The sequence below is a fragment of the Camarhynchus parvulus genome, chromosome 3, assembly GCF_901933205.1.
Source record: "Camarhynchus parvulus chromosome 3, STF_HiC, whole genome shotgun sequence".
NCBI lineage: Eukaryota > Metazoa > Chordata > Aves > Passeriformes > Thraupidae > Camarhynchus > Camarhynchus parvulus.
In genome coordinates this window covers 60,692,435-60,712,357 of record NC_044573.1, presented here as the reverse complement: position 1 = coordinate 60,712,357, position 19,923 = coordinate 60,692,435, and the positions used below count along the sequence as shown (strand labels likewise).

At 39.9% G+C, this 19,923-nt stretch overlaps 2 protein-coding genes across 5 annotated transcripts in view; both read left to right on the top strand.

Moving 5' to 3' along the window:
• Window positions 1-3,774, top strand: part of NCOA7 (nuclear receptor coactivator 7) — a 78,156-nt gene extending 74,382 nt beyond the window's left edge. For all 3 annotated transcript variants that reach the window (XM_030944725.1, XM_030944723.1, XM_030944726.1), the window contains 2 exons: window positions 488-561; window positions 1,441-3,774. In XM_030944725.1, the coding sequence (XP_030800585.1) occupies window positions 488-561; window positions 1,441-1,576 (210 nt within the window). In that variant the 3' untranslated portion in view covers window positions 1,577-3,774. The remainder of the gene's footprint in view (window positions 1-487; window positions 562-1,440) is intronic.
• Window positions 3,775-6,552: 2,778 nt separating this feature from the next.
• On the top strand, window positions 6,553-13,415 carry HINT3 (histidine triad nucleotide binding protein 3). Of its 2 annotated transcripts, none has more exons than XM_030945217.1 (5): window positions 6,553-6,749; window positions 7,159-7,276; window positions 8,527-8,596; window positions 9,453-9,544; window positions 11,729-13,415. In XM_030945217.1, exons 1-5 carry the CDS (start codon window positions 6,597-6,599, stop codon window positions 11,731-11,733), a joined length of 438 nt encoding a protein of 145 aa, XP_030801077.1. In that variant the 5' UTR covers window positions 6,553-6,596; the 3' UTR covers window positions 11,734-13,415. The 2 variants fall into 2 exon arrangements, with proteins under 2 accessions (XP_030801077.1, XP_030801076.1); XM_030945216.1 differs by having other exon boundaries at window positions 9,418-9,544.
• Window positions 13,416-19,923: the final 6,508 nt, after the last annotated feature.

Here is a 19,923-nt window from a genome sequence, read left to right as displayed (position 1 = left end):
TAAAAGTGTCTGTAATTATCTGAAGAGAGGAGAGAGTGTCTGTGTGAGGAGAGAGTTTTAAATGAGTTGAAGGGGGAAGCAGGAAGGACTTAAAGTGCCAAAGACTCTCCTTAGAAGGCAGTGATGTCAAGAACAGGATGCCATGCATTTTTAGGATCACAGTGACCACAAAACAGAGATAAGAGTACTACTGAAATACCCCTTGATGCTCATAGCTTATGCACTTTTTCCATATTGAACACATTGTTCCTTTTTAACAGGGTACCACTTGATTTAGAGAGGGAAGCAGCATTTAAAATAAGGATTAGGATGCTTTGTTCATAGTTTTAAATATGTATTGATCTTTTACTTTCTACCTTACCTTTTCCTCTTTCAAGAAAAAGATAAAAGATGACCACACCTCTTAGCTGCTAAGAGTAGGTACCCAGTAGTTTAAGATTGCAAGAATCCTCAGTCCAAATATGTTCATGTTTTTTCCTCTCCTCAGGTATTTAAATGGAGTGGGGAAAACACTTACTTCATCAACGGAGACACTACCTCTCTGGAGCTTGGAGGTGGAGGGTGAGTGAGTGTTTGGTTTTCAAATCATATAGCCAACTTTTTCTTTTTTTAATTTTAAATGGAAATAGGGACAATGGTGGGCGCAAGAAAAACTTTGCAGTAAAGTGGCTGAACTTAATTTTAGTGAGCTGTTTAGCAGAGATACCTCAGCAATCTAATTTCAGTTACAGATTGAGAGCAATTTTGTTTGCTTAGAGTAACTGATGTTAGGCAAGTAGGGTTTGTTGCAGAGTTGGAGTTGTTTTTAGCCAGGAAAAAAACCAGATGTTTTGGGCAGATACATCACTCATTGCTGAGTGGTTTGTCACTGATAATCCCTACTGGCAATTTTGCCATCAGGTTCTAGGGTTTATCAAGCGGTCCTTATTAAGTTGTTGTTTTTCTGTTGATGCACATAGCACGGATACAGACAGGGTATAATCAGTTCATGAGTTTCAAAGGTCAGTAGGTACAAAATCAAGGGCTAAGACTGTACAACCAACTGAAGCTTACTTGGAGGTTGCACCATGGGACAGCTGGGCACGGTTTGCATCGGGAGTGGATAACCAGGAGGTGCTCTGCCCACATCCAAGCAGCCAGGGAAGGGCCCCCAAGGCCTGTGCCCTGGTGTAGCCACAGCTAGCAGTGTGAGCAGCTGGGTGGCCCAGGGCTGTGGGCACTCTCAGGGTCCTGCGCAGTGCCCCGCACACTGCTGCAAACAAAAGCAAGGGAACAGCTCCCTCCATGAGCTTCTTGGAGAGTGCTTTGCCAGTACTGAGCTCTCACATTTGGCCTCAGAATCACCTAGATTCCTCTGTATCGCTTCTTTGATTGTTTATACAGCTTCCAGTGCTTTTACTGATCCATCTAACACCAAATCTGTTCTGTATTTCCCTTTAGTGGCCGCTTTGGTTTATGGTTAGATGCAGATTTGTATCACGGGCGAAGCAACTCCTGCAGCACCTTCAATAATGACATCTTAACTAAGAAAGAAGATTTCATAATACAAGATGTAGAAGTATGGACATTTGAGTGAAACACTGACTGCCTTAAGGACTGGATCCATTAGGCACTTAAAAGCTATCCAGAAGGTGCAGGCTGCCTCACAATGTTACACGCTTTTTCCTCGAGTTTGTACCCCAGAGCATGACTACGCAAAAAATCCAACCAAACAATCCAAGAATGAAAGAATTGGTTTTGAGAGGCAGTAAGAGACAGAACAGTGAGAGATCACTCTTGAAGTGTTTTTTTACTTCCTCTTCAGCACTCTTCCATTGAAGATACAATGCTTATGAAAATGTTCATTATGTATAAGTTGAAAACTTCTTATGTAACTGTGAAAAAGATCCTGTGGAAGAACTTTAACTGTCTAGTACATTCCATGTGTATTTATGTTCAACATGCAAATGCTGACCAAAAATAAAAGGTTACATTACCAAAATCTACAGCATACTATTTGCCATGGAAAAGAATCAGAAATAGGTGTACACAGCACTTAAGGGAACATGTTTTTTAAAATTATTTTATTTATTGTTACTGTATAGTAGATTTTTTTTGTAAATGTATTAGCTATGAGTTTTTTTGTTCAATGTTTCAAATCTCATTTTGATAATTACTGTTGAGGTGGGTTTCTTATGCATTGGCATTTATTCTGAATCAATTTATTTGATTTCTAAAGTTAATTTTTATATTTTTATTTCGTAAATGAGATTAGGTTTTCATTATACCCTAATTAGAGGGTTTGTTTTCCTGGCAGAAACACTTGAGTGCATAATTCTGTTTCGTTTTCTTTTCCTGAAATGAGGGAGAAGGTGGATAGTGCTTCTTCTTAACTCTGCCGTCACATTCCTGTTAATAGATAACTATTTTGGCAGTGTATGGAGACACTGGGCAAGTGCCCCCTGGTGTAGACTTTATCAGTTCAGCTGCAGTCCACAGAATTGGGATAGCATGCTCTGAGCACCTGCCTCAGTATTACTTGACTGATTATGAAGGAGATTTCTAAGAGAACTGTTTTTCTATATCACCACAAAATGGTTCAAAATAAGCCACCCACTGTGTTTTTATGAGCATTTCTCTACAAATTAAAAAATTTGTTAAGGAGAAAAATAAAATTGAGATTTAGAGAAGAAAGTTCTTTTCCTAACAGGCCAGGTCATGTTAGTGTAAAACGTGTTTTCCTAATAATTACACATATAATTTCCTTTAAAAGAATACTTCAGGCAGTAGTCTGGTTTAGGATTTGACAGCCAACTAATTATTCTTGTTTCTTTTTAATGAAATTATTAGCTACTTCCCCCTCCCCCCCGCCAAAGCTGAAAAGACTCTATATTACAAAATTTGTAAAATTTATTTTACGAATAAAATATATTACAAAATTATAAAACATTTCGTAAATGGGGAGAGTGTGAGAGAGGACTGGCAATCTTCGCTGTTTGCTAAGGAATTCTGCATTGCCATTAAGCTGTGGTTTTGTTTACACAATCCAGGCCTAACTAATATTAGGATGCTGTCCTGCTGTTAGACTTGAGTGTTTCATTGTCCTGAGAAAGGCAGGTTTTAGAGACAGTAGTGTGCATTAAAACAGTACAATCTAATGTTGGAATGTTATTAACTGAGTAATACAACTCAATTTAGTTACTGCTCTTTCCTTTTTGAATAGATTAAATAATAATAAAAAAAAAGCCAATTGCTTTTCCTTCAAAAGCATTTCTAAATCTTAATCTTGCACAGAAGTTTCACAGTCTAATAAAACAATATACACAGTAAGCCTGTAACACGCTGCACATGAGCTTTTCACACTTCCTTTCTTTGTGGTCTACTACAGCCATAAATAAAGTTCTTACTGGTAATGCTTTAAAATATTTTGGAGGTTGTTAACAGTATAATGCTTTGAAGATACCCAGAATATCTAACACACTTTGCTCTTTTAAATGGTGGCAGAAGACCACTTAATAGTTAAAAAAAACCCAACCAAACGAACACCCAACAAAAAATCCCCACAAGAAACAAAATGAAACCAAGTTCAACATTTTGCATACATTTCACTCTTGCTACCTACAACTTACTCCATTATATTATCCTTGTCAAAGCATATTTAAATGCTGTGGTCTATATTCAAAACAGTGTTGTTCAATCAAAATTCTGTGACCCTTGAAACTATGAATATTGAATATATGTAATGCAGTGCTATCACAATATTTTCAATAAAGGAATTTATGCATTCAGAAACTTGTTACAGATGCTTTCTCTTTTATTCACAAACTTTCGACCATTTTAAAGATGAAAGGATGCAGCTTAGGTCCCAGGTTATGCTGACAAATACCCATGCCACCTCATGAAAAGAGAATTTCAGCAATACTGTATTTTACAAACACAGATCAGGAGGTTGGAGATTTTGGCGGGGCTGGATTTGGGGTTTGGGTTTTTTGTGTGTGTAGTATGTTGTGTCCTTAAAGAGAGCTGTGTTTTGAATTCACTCTGAGACAGACTCTGACAAAGGGCTAAGAAATGCTAGTAAACAGTTAGTAGTTTACCTGGTAGTTCTTGCTGCTACTCTCAGCTGCAGTGAATGACATATATCCCTTTATCTTTTTTGACCAACCTCTTCCCAGAAGTCAAAAGTCCACGTGCATCATTTTTGTATGCACCCTTTTCATATTTCCAAAGTGTTCACACATATTTTTATGTCCAGCCAAGCAAAGCAAAGATGTCTTTAAAGTACCTGGTTCTTGGGTTTTACTGGTTTTCATTGTGTAGAGCAGTGGCATTAAAAGAAAACAAACTACAATTATGTATGAAACTGAACAAGCGTGCTATCCGTGAACCTTGCTCTGAGTGAAATGGCAGTAACAACTTTCCTAAAGTAACTGGAAAATTATGGTCACTAGTAATTTTTCTCTCAGAGAGAACGAGATCTTGTTCTTGCAACATGAAATATGTGTTCCTTCAGTGGTACTTGGGTACAGATTTTTGACCCAGGACTGTGTTCAAACAATGACTCACAAATCAGGCTTGTCAGTACCCAGGTAATTGCAGATGTTTTATTTGGTGCTGGTTTAAGTGCAGGTTTTGTGTTGGATGTTTTTACAAAGGCTGGCTTTAGAGCAAAGGAAAGTCTAGTTAGGTTTAGAACAATCCTCATTTGTAAAATCTAAGATTTAATTTGCCTGTTTGTAACAGAGAAAAGGAGCAGGTGAGGTCATTGCAAAGGGACTGCCTAGCACTCTGCAGGTTGGCACATCTGGCAAGTGAGCTGCTTCAGGTAGAATAGCCAACCATGTCCTGTTTGTACAAGCACAGCTTTTTTTTTTTTTTTTTTTTTTAAAGCATTTTTGAAAATCTCAGTCTTAATTTTTCATCTCATTACCTTTTATAAAACTGTTTGTCACCTGTGGGACAAGCACTTTGTGCCTTTTGAGCTGCATGAAGAATACATTTAAGTTGCAGGGTCAGTGATTCTGCAGCTAGCTCTAGTCTAATGAACAGTGCAAATGATTTAAAATACAAACTATTAAGAAAACATTTTTAGAACTTGAAGGCTAACTACCACTTATCCCTTATTAGCTTCAGAAGTAGTTGATAGAAGGAGAGTGGTGAGGCACTGGAATGGATTGCCCAGAGAAGCTGCGGATGCTCCATTCCAGGATGTTCAAGGCCTGGCTGGATGGAGCCTTGAGCAGCCTGGTCTAGTAGAAGATGTTGTTGGAAGGAGATGATCTTCAAGATCCTTTCCAACCCAAACCATTCTGTGATTTTATGAAATATCTTACTTTGGCTGTGAATTAGCATAGCTGTCACGTACAAGCAACAATTTCAGGGCTGTCAGCTTATGCAGTTAGAACTAACATCAGATTTTAGCCCTCACTGCTGGGAGTGTCAAAGAAAAAATGTAGACTCATTTGGAAAAACCTCTGGAATACTACTGAGTGACCCTGAACAAACTGCAACAGCGCTGAAATGGTGTTTTAAGATTATTTGTGCGTGTGAAAAACGCCAATCACTTGTTTTCAAAATTTTAAAAGTTTAATAGTAATAAAAATGGTTATAAAAATAGTAATACAATCAGAGTAATAATAATTTGGACAATCAGGATTTAAGACAATATGAGACAATAAAGACAAAGAGTTACGGACGTCCGGGTACCTTTTTCCAGGCAGCACGGGCCCAGGAAAAAGGACACACCTTTAACAAAAGGAGTAATCTTTAAGAGCAATAGCCTGTTGCATATTCATACACTTCATACATGATGCATAAATTCTTATTCAAACACAGGATTTTTTGTCTGGTCAGTGTCAACTTCTCCTTTCCAACACCCATGGCACCTTCGAGGCGGGAAGCAGTTTGTTTCTTCTGATAGGAAAGCAATAAATTCTTCTCTTCTGAAAGATTTAGGTATCCTGTGGCTGTTATCTCGCTGCGAGTCCTCTCTTTTAAACAAAGCATCTTATATAGCATAGTTTCTATTTTAGCAATTTTTTATAACCTAAAACTATACAGTGCTTAAGAGAATTAATACAGCATTACTTGCTAACACAACACATATAATATTCATTTTAATATTTGCGAAAAGCCAATCATAAAATACATGCATTTCTCACAGTGCGCATATAAAAATCCAAGTAACTTGAACTATAGGGGCAAAATGTCTAAATTTTTCTTGGTTTGTATTGCCCAATGAATTGCTGGACATAACTTTCTGGTGAGGAACGGGAAAGATCCAGCATCATAAGCACTTATTATCCTTTTTTCCGCCCTCTTTACTGCGTGTTTGATTTTTTTTTCCCTTGCGGCAATTCGACTTTTAAGAGTGCATTCACATGGTTTTATTCCCCTAATTTTTTTTTTTTTTTGGTTGGTTGGTTTTGTGGTTTCGTTTTTTCGGTGAAAATCTCACGGGGAGCCCCAGTTCCGCCCCGCGTGTGCCCGGCGGGCGGAGCCGGAGCCGGGCGGTGCCAGCGGGACTCCCGGGCCCGGGCGCTCCTCCTTCAGCGGGCGGAGCGTCGGCACGGGCAGCGGGAGGGGCCGGCAGCCGGACCGGGACCGGGAGCGCGGTCATGGCCGGGCCTGAGGCCGCGGGTGCTGCCGCCGCCGCCGCCGCTGAGGGGAGCGAAGCTGGGAATGGCGACCGCGATGGCTACGACGGGAAGTGCGTGTTCTGCAGGATCGCCCGCCGGGAGGAGCCGGGCACGGCGCTGCTCCCCTGCGAGGTGCATGAGGCGCCTCCTTCCCCGCCCTCCTTCCGCGCTCCCTCGCGGGCCGGCCCTGGGGTCGCGGCTGGGGCTGGGCGGGGGCGCGGCGGCTCTGAGGGCCGTCAGCGCCGGCATGGGCAGAGGGGAAGCATCGCTGGCACGGAAAGCGCCTTAAAGCCTTCCGAAAGTGCTGGCCCAGCAGCCGGCAGCCTCAAAGCTGGTGCCGAGGAATGCTGGCTGCCGAAGGTCAGCAGCGGACGCGCACCGTGCCTGGAGGCTGCCTCCGAAATACCCTCAGCTTCTGTTGCTGGTCGCGTCAACTATGACATTTGGTATCGCATCCATATGGGGGATATAGACATTGTTACCTACTCTGTGCCCGTATCCTCGTCCTAATCCATTTTTAAAAGTTTGCATCCCTTTTTAGGATGAAGACCTTGTCTGTTTTAGAGATATAAAACCTGGTGCCCCCCACCACTACCTGGTGGTGCCCGTGAAGCACATGGGAAACTGCAAAACACTGAAGACAGAGCACATACCTCTAGGTAAGGCTGCAAGTGTGTGCTTAAACTCAAGGAAAATCGTTTCTGAAATAGGGGGTTGTTGAGTAAATTACAAGTTTGGACACCATTTGTAAACGTGGAAATAGCTGATGTGAGTGAGTGTAGATAGGGACTTTCTGGGAACTTCTATGTGCTGGTCTAGAATGGCACTTTTTTTGTACAGTTCTGGAAAAACATTGCTGTTTGCATGGAGTATAGATGCTTCTGCACTTTGTTGGAAGTACAGCTTTATTTTCAAAGCATTTGTGTGCTGCTTCACTGCCTTTTCTTAGATGTGCGTATGCAATTCTGAAAGCTTACAGAAGAATTTTATAACGTGTATACTTTTAGATAAGTGCTGCATTATTTGTCAGGAAAAAAGGGAATGACAGATGAAAAAGGGAGATGGTGTTTCAATTAATTTTAAAAAATTATGAAAATATAAAATTCTGAAATGTTGAAGCCATTATTTATTGTTGCTAGGCTTATTTTGTTTTTTTTTTTCTCTTAAGAGGACATTGTCCTGGAATTTGTTTCACAAGATATGGCTAGCTAAGTGTGTTGAGTAACAGAAGAAACTGCAGCCATGAAGAAATTCCACCTTAGGGAATGCATCACCACAGGTGATGCAAGAAAATAGTTACAATTGCATTTTGCAAATCTTGCATTGCTGTTTTTCTCTTGTAAACATAGGGTGGTTTTCTCCAGAGAAAAAAACTTCTGTATGTGTTTGGCGTCAAAGCAATTCCTCTGACTTCTGCCTTGATTTTTTTTTTTGGGTTACTACATGTTTCAGTGATAATGAAACTGTGTGCTAGTAATAAGAAATACTGACAATTTAATTTAAATTTATGTACCGTCTCTAAAACATACTCCAGGCTCCACAGGTTCTGGAGATCAAAGTCCTGTAGCTGTGCAGAGATACAACACTGGAATTAGTGTAAAGTCATCATTCTGACCAATCAGTACTTGTTGGGTTTTTTAATAAGGGTGTGGTGATAGCATGGCTTTGGCCAAAGTTCTTAAAGTAATACCACACTGGAAAGCATTGCAGGTGTGGAAGTTGGTATCAGTGGCAGTTTTCAAGTAAATCATTGCACACACTCTCTTAATTTTATTTTCTTTGTCTTGGAGTAGTCACAGTGTTTATATTTTGAAAAACCCATGTCTGTGATCTCAGTGTAGGTTAGTCTTTTGAAGTTAATATTCTGAATAATACCTTTTTAAAATGAAATTTATTTGTGTTTTAATAGTGAAGAGAATGATGGAAGTGGGAAAAGCTGTTCTCCAGAAGAATAATTTTAGTGACTTGAATGATGTAAGGTATGTAATAAATACCTTCCATCTATTGAGTGTGTTCTTTACTTTTCAGAATGTTACTTTAGAGATGGTGGCAGAACCTGTACTGTGATTTATGGAAGAAATCAAGTCTACATTTCACTTATTGCATAAAATCTCAAATAAAATCTGCTGGCACTGAATATAAGCTTTTTTTCCGATAAAGTTCTGGCATAAATTGGGTTCCAGCTCTGAGATTCTTTCTTGAACACATCTTGGAGTGTTGGGAGGGCACTTCAAACAACTTACCAAAGAGGCTGCTCATTATGTGCTGCATATATGCTGTAAATCCTAAGATGCCAGAAGAGAGGTAAACTTTGGCTATTGAAGCAGGACACCACACTGTGTTTCAGTCATACCAGAATTCACTGGATTTTGGTGCTGGACCCTTCAGTTTAAGGCCTTTGATAGCTGAAATAAACTGTAACATAATTTGAGCACTGTAGAGAAGTAGGCAGCTGGCTCTTGATGATGAAAATTGATAGTTGGCTTTCGAGCTGAAAACTAGGTAGGATACATTTAAGATACTTTTTCTTTTAACTTCTTCTTTTAAAAATGTGTCTTAAATACAGAGATGTGAAGGAGGAGATGAATGAACTTTTGAAGAGCTTTTTGCAGTATAATGAAAGGGCATGTTTTTGTTCTTGCTTCTATGTACATCAAAATTGCAATGAGTTGTTAGTTTTGTGGATTATGGTAAATAACCTGCAATGAATTGCAGGTAAATTACTGTGATGGATTTGTTCCTGAATTAACTTCTTCCTGAATTAACATCACCACTATCTTGTACTTCTCCTTTTCTGAAGAATGGGTTTTCACTGGCCACCATTCTGCTCCATAGCCCACTTGCATCTGCACGTCCTGGCCCCAGCCAGCCAGCTGGGGTTCTTATCCAGGATCTACTACAGAATCAATTCCTACTGGTTTATCACGGTAAGTGTAAGGCAGGTGAGCTTTGCCATAGGTTTTCAGTTGTGAGCCATGTCTTTCTAACCTTTTAACTGTGTCCAAAAATTCTCTGACCAATTACTTTTGTGCTTGCTTTAATTCTCAGTTATGAATATTTTGTATTAACTGAGAAAAAATAAAGGTTAAAAACTTAATGTTTTTGCTTATAAACATTAAGGGACGGAGTGTGGGGGGATAGAATGTAAGAAAATAAAGGTAGTGCAGAAGGTAATCTCACCCCTGAGGAGTTGCAGCTGCACTAATTATCAAAGATTAGCAACAGGCCTGCCCTTAACAGGCCACAGCTGTAGCCAATGAGGATGAATGCTATAAAAGAGTGGGTTAGCTGGTCAAGAAGGGAGCTGGAGTTTGTTGGCTGTGCTGTGAAGGAGTCAATGCTGTAAGGAGTTGCCCATGAGAGATTCCCCAAGAAGGTATGGGACTTTTGCAATAAGATGACAACAATAGAGTGCTAATAACTAACAGCAAACAGTTCAGTGGTTCTGGATGTTGCGTAAGGCTCAGGCTCTGTGATGTGCTTCTGTGACACTTTGTAAGTATTTGGGTTTTACTATAAAGGGCTATATTCAAATGTGGTGGATTGTTTTGCACAGAACCTGGTTAATCCTGTGTAGGTGAAGACATATCTACGTAATGACTGCATTTATCACTTCATGTGCTTTTTCTCATCTTGTCATTTTTAGACTAAACCTAGTGCCTGCTTTACAAAAACATTGTTGGTACTGATTTATGTCAGTAGAGGTTAGCAATGAGACTGAACTGACACTGACTAAAGCACTTTGAAAATCTCTTTCTAGAGACCTAAACCTCACTCTCATTGCTTTGATACAGCAAAGCACCTGTCCTTGCAAGGTAACTGTAGCACCCTAGTATCATTGCACATCCCCAAATCAAAGTTGCTGAAAAAGGTCTCATCTAAAGAATATAGACAGCTTCTCACTTAAAGAGAAGAAATACAGCTTCTTTATGGTGGGACCTTGCTGAAGTTTACTCTTAGCTCAAAAAACGCAGGTGTGTCTGCTGTGTTATTGAGTATCTCAGAAATATTTGTCCCTGAAATATATATAGCTGTGTTGTTTTACTGCTTATTATCTTGGATTAGTTCAGGCAGATCCCTAACAAGTCTGGTTATCCAGTATGGATGCATTTTGGTATTTTGCCCTGCTGTCATGTTGGAAAATGTTCTTGGTTGGTGGTGGTTCTGGTTTTTTTTTTTTTTTTTTTTCACATTATAGCATCCTGAATGTGGTACTTGTTTAAGAATGCAAAACAGGATTCAGATAATATAATTTTCAGTTGCTGCATGCTTTATGTAGCTTTATTTTTAAATAAACTGCAGTAATTACTGAACTCCTGTTGAGTTGCTCCTACCTGAAGTATCTGATTGCATTTTTATCGTCTGCATTTAAAAAACTTGAGCTTTTCACCTTAATGTAGTTCCTTTGGAGATAAAGCCTCAAGCACTAGATCAAATTAAAGGATTAATTCAGTAGGACTGGCAAAAAAAGCAAAAACTGACATTAAACTGATCTGTTTCAGAAGTGCCCCTGTTGGCCTCCATGTGCCCAGTCTGGCCTGCTTGTTGGTAGACTTTCTCCTGCCCTGAGCCTTCCTGAGGGCTCTGTGAGCTGATGCTGTTATGTGTACAAAGTACAGCTGCCCCCGTTCTGCCCATGATGCATAAATAGCTGTGTATGATGACAAAAGTCTGTGTTGGTGCAGGGATGTGACCAAAGGATGAGGTGGTAGCTCGAGACAGGAGCACACACTTGAATGCCCTCTGTCCCTCAGCAGCGTTCGTGGCTGGTGGTGCACACAGTTCTGGAGAGGCTCACAGAGAATCCCAGCTCTCACCACTGGGTTGCTCTGAGCACTGCTGAGGTCTCTGCAGTCACAGTGCTTTAACAGATCTACTGTTCATTTGCTCAAACCTCCTCTGACCTCCACATCATGATCACCTCATGAGTGTTTATTGGAAACTGTGAATCTACTGTTGAAAGGAATTGGTGTATTCTGCTTCTCCTATACACTTAAATCTGTAAAAGTGAAAAGCAAATTCTCTGTTCACGTCACTATTTTTGAAATGGAATTTTCAGTAAAATGAAGGGCCCACCGTGTAGTTAATGTATTGCTTTCTCTCTTTTGTAGGCTGAACAACTGATCGAGAGACTGCAAACTGAAAATGCTGCCAGCTGAAAGCTTGTGTTGTCAGCCAGTTTGGTCTTTGAGCTCTGATTTAAGGTTGCACAGTTTGATGTTGCCAATAATATCCCAGGATAAAAAAAGCTTTAGTTCCTTATGAGGAAATACACGCAGAATTTGTAGCTGCTAACCTAATTCTTCCATTTGGATATGTCAGTTTGTATACTTCCCTGGCAATAGCATGATGTATTTTAGTTAAAATTTTAATTTAATTGTGTAGGTCCATACATAATACACATACACATGCACCCAGGCAGAGAACTCTTCCTATTAAAAGGCAAAGTGTAGCAGCAGAATGTATTGCAAGCGAGGCAGTGAGTTACAACTAACAGCATATGAATGGTACCAAAGGGAGTATTTGCTGCGGAATCAAGCTTTCATTTTCAAGATGCATTGTTCTGGGACTGCAGGTAACATTTCAAGCATTTGTTCCCACCTGCATTTGTATGATATGTTACTTATGCCTAGTGATGAGAAGGTATGTTGCTGAAAGTACAGTACTGACTTTTTGGTGCAAAACTATTTCAATGTTACCTGACTTGTTTGCATCACAGTGACACATTAAACGGGAATACAATATGTGCCCAATGCTGTATAACATAGGATATAGTTTATGTGTAAATAGACCCTTATGTGCACAATATTTGAAATTACTATATGTTTACAAAGAATGTGAAGAGTTCAAAAGAATGGATTTAAAATACTGTTCTTCTGCATGGCAGTAGATAAAAAAGTCCAGATTTTCTAGTCTTATTTTCACTGCAAGTCCCTTGCAGATTACTAATGCCTTGGCCAAATTTGGATTCCAAATGAAGTCATAAGAGAAGCCGGTCTGAAATGCAATGTGTGTGTGTGGCAGACTTACATAAGAGCAATGTGATTTGACTTTGGGAAAGCAGGGACTCAGCCCAAAATCGGAACATGCCAAGTTGCTTAAGGAACCTGTTGAACATTTGCCTTTGCAGCATGACTCTAATCAGGAATGCTAGCACTTGTTTTTCAGTACCATAATAAGGCAGACTGTTTGGCAAGTTAAAACTCTGGAACACATGGAGTGGATTTTCTCTGTTCACAGAGGTTGTCTTGGTGCCGAGCTAACCAAGTGCCCTTACCTGATGCATTCAGATGCAGCTGAGGTGAGAACATCTCTTGCACCTGCAAACTTCCCTGATCATAATAGTCTGTGTTTTCCATGGATCCAGCACCTGTTGCCTTAGTGATACAATGTGTTGTAATATTCTTACAGTACTTCAGAGAGTCCACACCCTTCTGAAGAACTGCATTTTTTCCTGGCAGAGTTTGCACATCTCTGTCTGTAAGATCTTCTTCCTAATGTCTTGTTATATGTATTAGTGGGCACTTGCATGTTATTTGCAGCCATTTAGGGTTTTAATTTATTACATTTGGTAGGAAAAGTGTGACTTAAAGCCACTGAACTTTGACTGTGCAATAGATGAAGAGGTTTGAGCTGGCTCCTGACTTAGTGAAATACCTGTATATTAATGACTTTCAAGAGTTAATATGTATGTGTTCTGATCTGCAATTTATGTAACTGTACTGAACTGTGACATGTAATATTTAAAATATCAACGTGAACTGTTGTCAAAAAGGATTAATAAATGCTAATCTTGGGATGATTTTCCAGTGCAATGGAATAGCTGACTCTGAGGGTTGACCCCATATAGCTCTTTGCTCACTCTTCATCCCTTAACCCAGTGGGGTGGGAGAACAGAAAGAACAAAATTAAAAAACTCATGGGTTGAGATAAAGATAGTTTAATATGTGAAGGAAAGAGGAAGAAAAGAAGCAAAGGTAATCACTCATGACCTCCCATAGGCCGGCCAATAGCAACAGCCCCCACACCCCAAAAAAAAGTCCTCACTTCAGCTTTTATTCCAGACATTATATGTAATGGAATATCTCTGCTGTCCAGTCTGTGTCAGGTGTGCAGGTTGTGCTCTCTCTAAGCTTTTTGCCCACTGAAGGGCAGGGGGGCAGAGCAGGAGAAAGAAAGCCCTAACATTGTCCATGCACTGCTCAGCAATCACCAGAACTGCTGTGTTACCAGCACTTCCAGTCACACCCAAACCTGGGATGCTCTGAAGGAAGTTACTCCATCCCAGCCAGACTCTCTATGTTGCCAAATGTATATGAAAGCACAAAGGCCAACTTTTATGTCTTAAATTTGGAGAATGGCTCCACTAATGACAAGACTGAAAAGGTAAAAATCTGGGTATAATGTCATTTCCAGAGTTTTGCTGATGAGAAAGATGGGGATATCCCATATTCCCTGACAAAAACAGACAGACATCTGAACAGCTGAAACAGCAAAGCATTAAACAGAGGCACATTAATTACTGAGAGGAATGCTCAGCCTCTCGTTAGTGTTTTTCAGCACAGAGCTGTGTTCTGTTTTCCTTCTGCATTGACAAGCATTCTTGGACTCTGAAGATAATTATTTTAATTAGGTGAAGAAATACTTTCTGAAAAACCTAACCTAATACTTCCAATATGCTACTGAATTACTGGCTAGTCCCTGGAAGAGACAGTGGGCAGATCCTATTAACTTTGTCACTGTCTTCTGTAGAAGCTTTTAGAAATTTTAAAACTTCCAAATTCATCTGTAGAGCTCTCTAAGGAGCAAAGATCAATAAGGAGCATGAACTCAGCAGCTCTTTCCAAAGAGCCTGAAGAAGCAAAGGAAAGTTGTTTAGCCACTGCTGCTGGCTCTGCTCTTTGATCCAGTATTAGCAGTCTTGAGAAAAGCTGCTTTTTTGACCTCATGTTTCGGAATGACAAAGCTTTATTTGTACTGTTTTCTCAATTGTCTTACATAAACTCCCAACCTAACACGAACCCAGGGAATAATGCTTTTATGCTGAAAGGATGAAGCAGATACACATAACATGCTGTTAAAAATAAAAAGAAATTGTGCTTAAATTGGTAATAACGTCTCAGACCATTCCAAAGTCTTTTTAAGTGTGAGTTGTAAATAAAAGTAGGAGAATGAGAGCAAACCAGCAAAAATTGTTTTTGAAATTTGAGAAACTTGTAAACAATTAAATGCTGCATAAAAACTCTTGCCATTTCAAACTAATGTGCAACATTTATTGAAATGGTGACAGTGCCTTCAGTGTTTGACAAAACAAACCACAGATAATCTGTATATGATATACAGTCCAAAACAGATGCAGAGTTTACAGACTTCAAGTGGAAGGAGGGCAAAGACCACTGAGGTAATCTGTCACAAAGTGAAGTTTAGGAGAGATTTAAACAGCTAAAAGATGCTTATTAGGGCAAGAACACCTTTTAAAAAGGTTGGGGTTTATTTACTACTCCAAATAATCTGTAATATTAAAACCCCTTACATGCTACAATTTTTGTAAAAACAATTTAATAAATTCTGTTTGGTTTACTCTAATGGGAGCCTGCTGGAAAAAAAACAAGTTGCATGTTGAAAAGTTTAAATTCCTATTTCATCTGTAGATGTTTATCTAATCACAGATGAAGCATAATTTTGTAAAACTTGTAGCTGAACTGAGTCATGTGCATTAGATATAATACATTCATGACTAAACAGGCTTCAGGAGTAATTTTTTATTCTAGAGTGTACCAGTAGGCAAGCTGACCAGTTCTATTATCTATCTTTTAGTCTTTTTTAGAAATGATGGCTATTGCTGGAAGCACAAGACTGGATTTGTCAACCTGTGTGCTGAGCCAGTTTGGCAGCTCAGTGTTTATAATCATTGCATGGGCACACAGAAAGATTTCAGTCACGTTTTCCAGAATGCTCATCTAAAGCTGGCAGGTTGGCTCTGTAATTGTTTAAAAAAATCCCTCTATAAATAACAGTTTTGTTATATAGTAATCCTTGGTTCTATTAAAAATATAATAATAGAGCAAGCTTTTTTTAGTCGCTTACAAAGTAGGTAAGACCATGTCATTAAGGGTTTGCTCTGCTTCTGTTTTGATCAGAGGTGTACTTAAAAAGTGTTTGTAGATGTGCTCAAGCATCTACCACTTATATGGCAGTGACAGCCTAGATTGCTGATATTCAATTATTTGAGCCAGCCTTAATTAAAATGTAGTAAATTTATGTGAGCTGGACTTGCATCTTACAGTGCTCAGGCTACATGCTGCCTCACATGTGTGTCTTGCAATGAATTATTTGTACAAAATATCCAGCAATGTATTATTTTTCCTTATAGTGGCATCCCATTAGTCAGCTGATGACACTTGAAGTGCCTGATGCTACTTCCTGCAAGTTGTGAACTAACACTACAGCAGAACTCAGTGGATTTCAGAATTGTTAGAATTAAACAAAACTCATTCCATAGCTGCACTATAAAAAGTTTAATTTGTGTTGAAATCGGAATGCATGTAGAGACTTCCTCTAATAGGAGCTGAAAAATGAGGTTGTGCTCACGTCATTTGGCAAAAAATGCTTTTTCAAAAAGAACATTTTAAGTATGTTAAGATCACAAACTACATCTACTTCTTTTTCAGCGGCAAGATGTAGATCTGTTTAGAAAGAAGCAGTAGGTTTGAAAGCTAAGGGAGCACACCAACAGTGCCTGCTGCAGCACATATTCACCCTTTTCCAATGTGCTAAAATTATGTGGTGATTAAAACCCATTCTCCACCTGCATCTGACTGCCCTGTTCCCCAGATATACTTATTTCAGCACATTAATTTATTCATTTTTTCCCTCTTTTCATTGTCCTTTCACCAGAAAAGGAAAAAAGGAGTCAGGAAAATAATGAAATCCTCACCCAAATACTTAGTTTGGTGCAAATCCCCATTGGATGAAAACATCAAAACAAAACCCCATTCTTTTAGGCTTTTTGCAACAGAAGCTCTTTTATATAAATAGCATAAAATTACACATCACTTTTATCAAATTCCTAATTTATATTAAATTTTAATATCGTTTTGATGCAAGAACGGTATCTTACTTTAAAGACCCATCAAGTAGTGTAGTTAACACCACACAGAAGCTTCTATTTGCACTGCTAAAAAACTGAATTTTAGATTTCTAATTAGGCAGTTTTATTGGTGGGAACTATTGTAAATACAGCTCCCGATTATTTTTCATAGCACTATTACAACTATGTTATATAACCAATTCTTTATTCTTCTTTCTGAAGAGCTCACAACTATGCTCTGAAAGCAGGTAAATGAGGTATGGGACTGCTGCTATACTTTCATTTATGCATTTAGCACTACAGTATCTCTACTCTCCTCTTGTAAAAAACATTGCTACATTTTGGTGAAAGAAGAGGCTTTTTTTCCCTTATGAATGCACAGGTGCCCCAGTACAGGGTTTCTGCTGACTTTTGCATCTTTACTTGTGGCACCCTATCTTCTCTGAAGGGGTTATAGCTGAATTCACGGAAAAGGCTGCAGAGCCTTGTGGATTTCTGAAGCGTTAGAAGAACAGGAAAAAAATGGTGTGAGATAGAAAACAAAAAGAACAAGAGACACAGAAGGTTTGGAGAAGATATGATTGTAAGATTGGACTATTAAATACCAAAACCAGTGCAGCTGTCCAAAATCTAAGCAAGATGCAACTAATTTAAGAACCATCAAGTGTCCTTGCTGTGATATTTTTGTAAGCTTGGGAATTTCTATCTACTGCATGAAAAAAACTTTCATTTATTCAGTTTAAACATGTGAGATTGAACCTAAATGCTATGTAGCAGGCTCTTTGTTTGAAGAAGTATATGAATTCTCACAAGAGTTTTCAATTCCACGTTTTACAAATCCCATCCTCCCACACAGTATTTCACAACCTGTAGGAAACAGTAGTGTAGGATAGCAAGTTAGTAGTTTATACTTTTAGTAACCTAAAAGCAGTAGGCCAGCACAGTTATTTGAAGAACTCTCATATACTTGCTAGTAGATGATAATAAGGACAATCCAATGTCAATGTGATGGAGTAGCTCATAATCTGCAATTTCTGTCCAAATCTCTACCATTTTTACAAAAATATCCTTCTTGCCTCTCCTCTCCTGCTTGTGTCCCAGTAGGTAGCTGAAATTCTGTAACCAAAACCTGTGAAGATAGTATCTAGATATGTTTTTCCAAATGGAACCATGCAGCAATGTTCATTCCAGGACAAAGCCTTATTGTAGTAAAGTGATGACCACATCATCATCTTTTCCTTGCCAAAGCATTTCACCTTCAAAATGAACCAGACCGTGTTTTCTGGCTCTTAACAAGATTCCCACTACTTTATTGGAAATAGTCACATATGTTTCAAACAGTTGCCCAAATGTCACTCTCACGTGTCCATCTTCTCCCACCTCTCCAGTTCTTCTGATGATCAAGCACAGCTCTTCTACTTCCCTACCCACATGTGAGTGAGCATCTCTCCCTCTCTGCTCTGTCCGGGAGCCTTCAGGGGGTCTCCCGTAGGTAGGATCTCCTCTGTGAGTATGCGCAGGTTTAGACGCAAGCCTATCATCGCTGCTGAAAGGATTCTTCCTCTGATACTCAATGTGATCCTCTGCCCAGGTCTGCCAACTTTTCCTCAGGTCACCCACTGCACTGGTAGCTTTAGCACTTAGCCCTTTTTCTCCTTCCATTTCTGAAAAAGTTTTATGGCACTCAAGCAGGAAAGGAATCAGTGACTGGCTGTAACTGTGGTTCCTGTGCGCACTGTCAGCTGTGAAGGAAAAACAACAAATCAGCCTGATATTTTTTGGAAGAGTTTTGCCCGAGTGAGAGGCAAGGCTGCTGAAAAAGAGGCTAAGTATCTGAAGATTTTATATCTACTCATAATTCTACAGCAATGAAGAAAGTAAAAGTGATTCAAGTGAAATTCAGAAGTAATTTAAGAACACAGGGCATTGTAATCTTGTAAATTACGTTTACAAGATCATTCGGTGCTCCACCGATCCCGCAGTTACCGAACAAACCCCGCAGCCTCCGTGCAACACACAGTGCAGTACTCACTCCTCTTGCAATGACGCCTTTCCAAGAACTTTATCCTGGTACCCGGCAGCCCCGCTGACTTCCCAAGCAATCTGATGCAGTGCTGGCTGAGCTGCGGCGAGAGCAAACCATTCCCGAGCGGCAGCACCAACCCAGGCACAGGGGTGGGAAGCCGCTCTCCGCCTGAACGCTGATTAAAGGTGGACGAATTCACGCCGTGCCGACAAGGTTCCCTCAGACCGCGTTAGTTATTATGCACAGAGAATATTATCTGGAGCCGAAACGCCAATACATGGTGGGAGCAGGGGGATTTTCCTCATCAGGCACTGCAAGGAGAAGCAAAAGTCCAGTTGGCGAGCGCGTCTCTGTCCGCAGCACCCTATTTAGTGAGGAAAACAAAGGCAGAATAGATTGTTCTCCCTTAAAAGGCCGTGCTGCACGGCCATGGCCGCCGGCTGCAGCCCGCGGGCGGCAGGGGAGCAGCGAGCGCCTCTCCGCTCCCGGTACGCTGCGGGCTGCCCGCCACCTGCGGCATTCCATGCGCCTGGAGCACGGACTGGCTGTGCGGGACGGGGTCATTCGGGTGAATTAGAGACAGACTTTTATATCTCTACCGAGATCTGACATGATATAGCCATGTCTTTGCTGGGTCGTATCGTTCACCTGTCGAAATACGCAAGCCGGAGTTTCCAGGTAGCACTTAAGTAGAGCTGATACTTCTGCCGACATTTGAAGTTAAAACACAGGATCAGTGCTGGATTTTAATAGGCAGAAATTCAAATTCGGACAGTTTAACAGCTGAATTACAGATTGGGTATTTCTGTATTTTGAAACTATTGTTGTTTTAAAAGTAAGTTTTCATAGGCATTTGCCCACATACATATGTTGGTGCTGTTGCACGTGAACCCACGAACAGGGACAGGATTCCTTAAATTCCCCAGCAGAACCTCCAGATCAGTCAAAAAACACTTGTGTTGTCTCTGGGTCTAGAAGAGTGCACGAGGTGAGCACAGAGAGGCAACAGAATCGCCAGAGAAGGGAATTGGGAATGATAAGCAACAGCATACATGAAATAATGGCTTTTCATTCATGGTCTCTCACTTTAAAATTGAATCTCATTATTGTTGTATATTACTACTTTTTATTACATATTTTTTGTGAGAGGAAGGTGGTTAATTCTAGCTTCCTGGATAAATTTCAAGTTG

Bases quoted from the DNA above. Each gene is read 5' to 3' on its own strand.
- HINT3 (XM_030945216.1), top strand. From the start codon at position 6,597: ATGGCCGGGCCTGAGGCCGCGGGTGCTGCCGCCGCCGCCGCCGCTGAG. The intron at 7,277-8,526 runs GTAAGGCTGCAA...GTGTTTTAATAG, and splicing joins GACAGAGCACATACCTCTAG to TGAAGAGAATGATGGAAGTG. The intron at 9,545-11,728 runs GTAAGTGTAAGG...TCTCTTTTGTAG, and splicing joins ATTCCTACTGGTTTATCACG to GCTGAACAACTGATCGAGAG.